This window comes from Arachis stenosperma, chromosome 2, assembly GCF_014773155.1.
Source record: "Arachis stenosperma cultivar V10309 chromosome 2, arast.V10309.gnm1.PFL2, whole genome shotgun sequence".
In the NCBI taxonomy this organism is placed as follows: domain Eukaryota; kingdom Viridiplantae; phylum Streptophyta; class Magnoliopsida; order Fabales; family Fabaceae; genus Arachis; species Arachis stenosperma.
This window is the reverse complement of record NC_080378.1, coordinates 62,731,235-62,737,774: the sequence shown is the minus strand read 5'-3', so window position 1 is coordinate 62,737,774 and position 6,540 is coordinate 62,731,235. Positions and strand designations below refer to the sequence as shown.

The following is a 6,540-nucleotide window of genomic DNA, read 5'->3' as shown; positions in this document are numbered from 1 at the left end:
TATTAATCAAACTCAAATTTATTTTTTTTGTTAATCTTAACCATATGTATTCTTACATATTAATAATAAATTTTAAAATAAAATAATTATATTTATAAATTTTATTTTAATATAAATACTAATACACTTTTTTATTAAAATTTTTTGCCTTTTTCAAGTTCCGTCTCTACTCCTATGTACTCTCATTTTTTATTAAATTAATTTGTATTGATGTAAAAAATTTGGAATCACAGCTATTTTAGTCATTTCATATAATATTTTAGTCGTATCCAAACACAATACACAAAAGATAATTTTTAGTGTCTTCGTCCTATTGTCTCCATTTCAATGTCATATTCTATCCTGTCTGTAAAAACAAAAACAGCCTAAGGGATAATAATGACTCCACCAAATCAAAATCGTATGCAAGTTAAAAAAGTTTTAAGAGGATTCAGAATGAAAAGAAAACCCATTATTTAGCAAATTTAAAGCATAGAATGTCAGATATCTAGAAAAAAAAAAGAAAAAAATGGAACATGTCCAGTACAATCCAAGACATAAAGAAAAATGTTTCTGCAGGATAATAGATAAACAGCTATTTTTTTGTAGGAATTAAAATTTTTCGATCTCCAACTGTATGTGCTGGTCTAGTATGGAGGCTAGTCTTAAGATAAGCTTGTCCTTCTTTAACTTGTACAACTTACAGCACTCCTTCCACTCAATCCCAAATTTTCACTCTGAATCCCTTCCACTACTCCTCAGCGGGCAGAAGAAAAAGATATTTTTCCCTACACCGGAAGGTGGACCGGTTATATTCCAGATGGAACCATGCCCAGATGGTTTCAGATATTTAGCAAAAGCAATGGACAAGTGCTGCAATGAATCAATCACAGTTAGGGATTCCGGAGAGTTTTGCTATATAAACAAGAATAAATACAAAATCAATATTTCAAAAGTGCTTTAAAGAAAGAAATGAGTTCATTAGGATTAACTCACCAATCTAATTGTCCTCAGATCTGAACTTGTCATTGTCTTCCTATAGCAAGGAGATGGAGGGCATCTAGTGTAAGATACATAGACATGTCAGGCACCATACTAAAAGATATCTTTACTTACCACGAAAATAAAATCGAAATTAGAAGAGAAAAAAATGTAGGTAATATTATCAACTGTTGTCAACTTTTTAATATTATCTTTATTTTCCCCTATTTTCCACCATCAATTTAGCACAATGACTTGCTGTAGTGCCTAACTAATACTGACTGCACAAATTTCACCAGAAGACCATATAGTTTACGGACAAAGCAATGCAAATTAATATATCTAATATGTTATGTTTTTTTGTAAGAAAGTAAGTTAGAGAGGTACCGTAAGAAAAGTTACATCTGATGGATGAAGCGTGCAAACCATAAATAATGCCAGTAAAGAACTTGAAAAGAACTATATGTATCCAATACAGTATACACACAGCTCCCATAAAAGAGAGAGTTTCAGCATTTAGCTTAACATTTCATAGAAAGAAACTATGCACAGTAAGAACCGGGAAAAAAAAGGGGAGAAAGCAAATAGATAGTAAAAAAAAAAAATCTTTTAGCATAAAGTGAATGAACACACAATTGAAAGACCATTTTAAATAGCATAAAAGCCCAACATTAATTGGAAAAAAGAAAAATAGTATAACTAAATGCAGAAGTGAAAGTATAAATCACCTTAAATAAAATAAAATTCCAATCAATTTCTAATTTCAAAATGATAGATAATATGAATGGATTTCCAAAGCATGTGGTTAAAACACTGACAATCAAATAGGAAAGAGACATGAAATTTACCTAAAAGTCGCAATCAGGAAAGGAAGAAGAGAAGTTCCATGATTGGAGATTAAATCAAGCCTTGTATATTCAATATGATATTCAGAAAGCTACAGACAATTCCTTAAGATTGTTGCTATCAAAATACCATACGCACTCCCTCCTCAATGCAACATATTATTTTAGAACGATTCAAACTACTCAATATTTAGAGATTTCAACAGACACATTGGACAACAAAAATATCACCTTTTCACAAGTCTGACAGTTGACATTAAAGCTTTGGTGGAAGATGAATCCTCAGTTTTCGTTCTTGCATTCTTGCCAAGAAGAACCCAATTGTGCATAAAGCTAGTAGAAAAATAAAGAATCTTGAACTCAGTAGTGTATACTACATTTTAATCAAAGGAAGTAACATATGAGGCCGAAAAAATAAAATCAAGTAATGTATTCCTCGGTTTGTTTTAAAAAAAAAAAACAAATAAGCACAAAGGTAGTGCATTAAAAGAAAAACTCACGTATAGTAAATAAAACAAATTTTAATAACAAAAAAAATAGGCAAAAATAAGCAAAACTTACTTTATTTAATATTTGTTAATTTTAGCAATAATTAATAAATATTGAATAAAACAAATTTTGACCAGTTTTTTTTTTTTTTTGTCTTTGTAACAACATTGAAAATATATACTTACATCAATCAGTTCAATAGGAAAATAGTTGGTGTTATTTATTGAGGAAGAAGAAGTCGAGGTATCAAAGAAAAGGTTATCGGGTCTCTTCTTCTTAGATCTGATAACAATGGGAAGATTCTGTTCAAAATCATAGTCTCCTGCTGCTGCCGATGCCGCCATAATTGGATTATTGAGTTTCTTAAATTTAACCTCCATTATCTCATCTTGGATCCTTCTCTCTTTTTCATGCAAGTGTTATATCTAATGAGTTCCATCCTTTATGATTGATGCCTTATCCATCTATTTAATAATCACTAATTGAAATTTAAAGATCTGGAAGATTGTCCAAAATAAACTATAATTCTAAATCTACTATAATATTAGCAAGACAAAAAAAAAAATAATTTAAACTTATTTTATTTAATATTTATTCAAATAAATTAACTTTTGACTGTTTTTTGTAAATTTTTTTTGTCATCAAATATTCTGGGTTGAATCTATATACCTTGGTGACGTTGGGAACGGCTGTCCTAAGTGCAAAGAGCCTTTCATTGATCTGCTTCATGCTATTTTGGTCAGAGACAATGTCCATGGATACCGCCGATGAAGCTCCGCCGTCCGGAGAGGTGGAATCATAGTAGTCGCCCGAAAAGGCCCCATCCAATTGCCAGCTGCCTCAAGAAATTAAATAACATTAGAACATTATTATAAGCTACTATATATATATACTATGATTTGATTCTTCACACTGAATTTCTAGCTACCTCCGCAACGGAACTATTTAGGCCTTCAAAGAAAGGAAACCACGAAAATAATACGGTAAGAACAACGTAAAAACAGAGGGAGATAAAGGGTTATACAAAAATATAAAAATAAAAGACAAAGAAAAAACAAAACATAGCCAATTATAATATAATTCATTGAAATATTAATAAAATCCTAGATGCATGCAGCTACAAACGCATGTGTCTAAGTATTTAGTGAATGGTATTTTTCAATTGAACAATTGACCTTTAATACACGAATCTGTAGATCTGGTAAGAATAGAAAATAAAATCAGCGAATAAAGACCAAGAAAGAAGAATCAAAGTAAAATCCTCAGTTTCAATTAAATCATGCCCATTGAATTTGTATGAATCATCGAAACCAACATAAAAGGAATGAAAAATTCCCGGTATGACTTAAGCCATAACCCGGGAAGAGAGGGGGAGAAAGGGAGGGGAATCGCTTTGTGAGAAATCATGAGTAAAAGAAAAAAAAAATTAAACACAAGCCAAATCCCAAATCAAACACAACCAAAACACAAAAGAAACCCCAAATCGGAAACATTCAAAAATCAGTACCAGACGAAGAGAGAAATCCAGAGTATTCTTACCGAAGGAGATCATTGGCCAAGATGTTGAACCAGCATGTCTCAGTAAGGCTGTTCTCCTCCATCAACTCGTGAAAATCCCAAACAAAGATCTATGTGCCTCAGGAAAGCCGACGTATCAGCTAGGGAAAATAACCACCGCCACCTCCATCAGTGTCTTCTCCGAGATATCAGAAACTGCCGATTCCTCTAGAAATGAGAGTAATCGAAAAGGTGTATGGAAGGGATTGCTTGCCACACGTTGTAGATCTGTGTTGGAAACTCTTGTTGCTGCCATTGGGGTCAAACTTTTCCGTGCAAGCTTCAGGGAATATTGCGTGCGGTGTATTATTGAACCAAAGTGTTCAAGAAACCAGAGATCAACGGTGAAAAGCATCTCCTGTCTTTTACAATTGTAATGGACTTTGCAAGGGCATGGGCTGTTTTCTTGTATTCATTGTTTTGGATACGTTTGGGAAGAGACCAATGTAGTTGTTGGGTTCAATTGGGATAGCAAGCTCATTATTTGAACTGGGCCTGGGATGTATCTACATGCAATTCTCAGATGAGGAATCCTTGTGGGACATAGCAGCGTGTATGGCCCATAAAAACTGATATTTTGTAAAAAGCTCACTCAAATGTCAATGAGCTTTAGCTCAAGTGGCACAAATTTCCTTTTCTTACTAAGAGATCTCAGGTTCGACCAAAAAAAAAAGCTCACTCAAATAATGCTATAAGACTGAAAATTATTTAAATTAATTCACTTCATATTCCATTAATGCGAAATATATTTCTTTGAATAAAAAAGTAAAGAAAAAAATAAAAAAATAAACAATAAGCAGAATATATATATATATATATATATATATATATATATATATATATATATATATATATATATATATATATATATATATCTTTTCTAAAACTCACTGAAATAATGTATATAAGAGTGATAATTACTTAGAATGTTTGAATTTATATTCTATTAACAGAAAAAATATCTTTTTTTAGATAAAAAAAAAAGCAAAAATAAAAATTATAATACGCTTGAAAAATATATTTTTTTAATAATTTTGGAGTTTAGTATTTAAATTATTGGGTAGATTTTAATACGTTGTAACAAAAAAAATATAACGTATTGAATAGATTTTAATACGTTGTAACAAAAAAATACAGAAAAATATACTTACACATAAAAATTTAAGTATACGAAAGAGAATAATAAACTTTTTAAACATCACAACTCCAGAAATTAGTTGGTCTTACATATCAAAATAGATCCATTCACAATATACTTTACCAATTTTTCAACTACTTAATATAAATAACTAAAGTTCAGACAATTCTTTACAGACGTGGAATTATATATATATTATTAACCACTACACTCATCCATCCTTTCAACAGCCTCAACAGTATTTTCACATTATCCAAAGGCATTTCGAAGCTTTTCCTTAATAGTGAGAGGCTGATGATTCCCAAATAAATTGAAACCTTGCGAGGACGAAATTCTTGCATGAAAATCATGGTTAACAGTCTACACAGAACACAGCAAAATATAAGAATAAGAAACGCATATGCCAAAGAAAAAATGAGTTGAGAAAAGAATCAGGTATAATCAAACTTTGAAGACTATTAAAACAAATACTAAACAAATAAAGGAAAGAAATTTAAACTATATATGTATGCATATATCTATTACTATTTATATAGTTTGCTAACAGATAAAGAGTCAAAGTCCATTAGGTCAAGAATTACCCAACAATTCCAGTTGAGAACAGAAATCAGTGAAACCTGACCCACTAGAGGACTCGAGCTCGACGAACACTGAATGCTTGCATTGGACTAAAACTGAATTGGATTATTAAATTTGAAGGAAAAATGAGGAACAAAGGGATCTAGATTGAAAGAACTGAAGATTGACGGTTTAGAGGTTATAGCAAACTCTCGTTGTAAGTATAGTTACTAAACCAAGAAATCAACCTTTCTTACAAATGTTTTGGTTGTCACAAGTAACAAACCCCTAAATAAATTGATAACCGAGTATTTAAACCTCGGGTCGTCTTCTCAAGGAATTGCAGGGAGGTGTTCTTATTATTGGTTATGAGCTTTGTAAATTGGGATTTTGGAATGAGGAACAAATAAAATAAATGACAAGTAAAATAAATAAATGACTGTAAAATAAACTCTTGGCAAGGTATGAGAAATTGGAAGGCTTATCCTAGTTATCCTTATCAATAATGATGAAAATTGAATCTTGACTCCACTTAGTTAACCACTGCTGTTGCAAAGGAAGGTCAAGTGGCTAATTAGTTTGATTTTCAAATCCTAGTTAATTCCTAGGAAAAGATTGGGATTATAGAAGTTCAAGCTAATTAGTAAAGATAGCGGTTATTGATCACGTTGAGTTTGATAACTCAAGAGTTATTGATTTCCTAACCAAAGCCAAGAATATGGAAAACTGAATTGAAATCATAAATCTAAAAATATCTCAATAATGTATAATCCTAACATGAAAAGTTCATAAGCCAATTGGGCAACATAAATCAAATACCAATAAAAGCATTAAAGTATCTGAAAATAAGAGATAAATATAAAGTAAAGGAAATATTGAACCTGATGAAGAGTTGAATCCTAAATCCTTTAAGAGGAATCATAATCCTAAAACCTAAGAGAGAGGAGAGAACCTCTCTCTCTAAAACTACATCTAAACTATGAAAAGTGAATT

General features: G+C 31.0%; 1 protein-coding gene across 5 annotated transcripts; it reads right to left on the bottom strand.

Annotated features, from left to right (window-relative positions):
- Positions 1 to 436: 436 nt before the first annotated feature.
- Positions 437 to 4,301, bottom strand: LOC130961892 (uncharacterized). 5 transcript variants are annotated; one of them, XR_009079652.1, is made up of 6 exons: positions 3,834 to 4,295; positions 2,964 to 3,129; positions 2,480 to 2,758; positions 2,037 to 2,138; positions 976 to 1,039; positions 437 to 852 (listed from the first exon to the last, which is right to left on the bottom strand). XR_009079652.1 is itself a non-coding variant. In XM_057887930.1 (5 exons), exons 2-5 carry the CDS (start codon positions 3,008 to 3,010, stop codon positions 712 to 714), a joined length of 354 nt encoding a protein of 117 aa, XP_057743913.1. In that variant the 5' UTR covers positions 3,011 to 3,129; positions 3,834 to 4,288; the 3' UTR covers positions 437 to 711. The 5 variants fall into 5 exon arrangements, 1 of the variants encoding a protein (XP_057743913.1); XR_009079650.1 differs by having other exon boundaries at positions 976 to 2,138; positions 3,834 to 4,301; XR_009079651.1 differs by lacking the exon at positions 2,480 to 2,758 and having other exon boundaries at positions 1,348 to 2,138; positions 3,834 to 4,300.
- Between the last annotated feature and the right edge of the window lie 2,239 nt (positions 4,302 to 6,540).

Bases quoted from the DNA above. Each gene is read 5' to 3' on its own strand.
- LOC130961892 (XM_057887930.1), bottom strand. From the start codon at position 3,010: ATGAAAGGCTCTTTGCACTTAGGACAGCCGTTCCCAACGTCACCAAG. The intron at 2,139-2,963 runs GTATATAGATTC...TTTTTCTACTAG, and splicing joins CCGTTCCCAACGTCACCAAG to CTTTATGCACAATTGGGTTC. The intron at 1,040-2,036 runs GTGATATTTTTG...ATCTTACACTAG, and splicing joins ACTGTCAGACTTGTGAAAAG to ATGCCCTCCATCTCCTTGCT.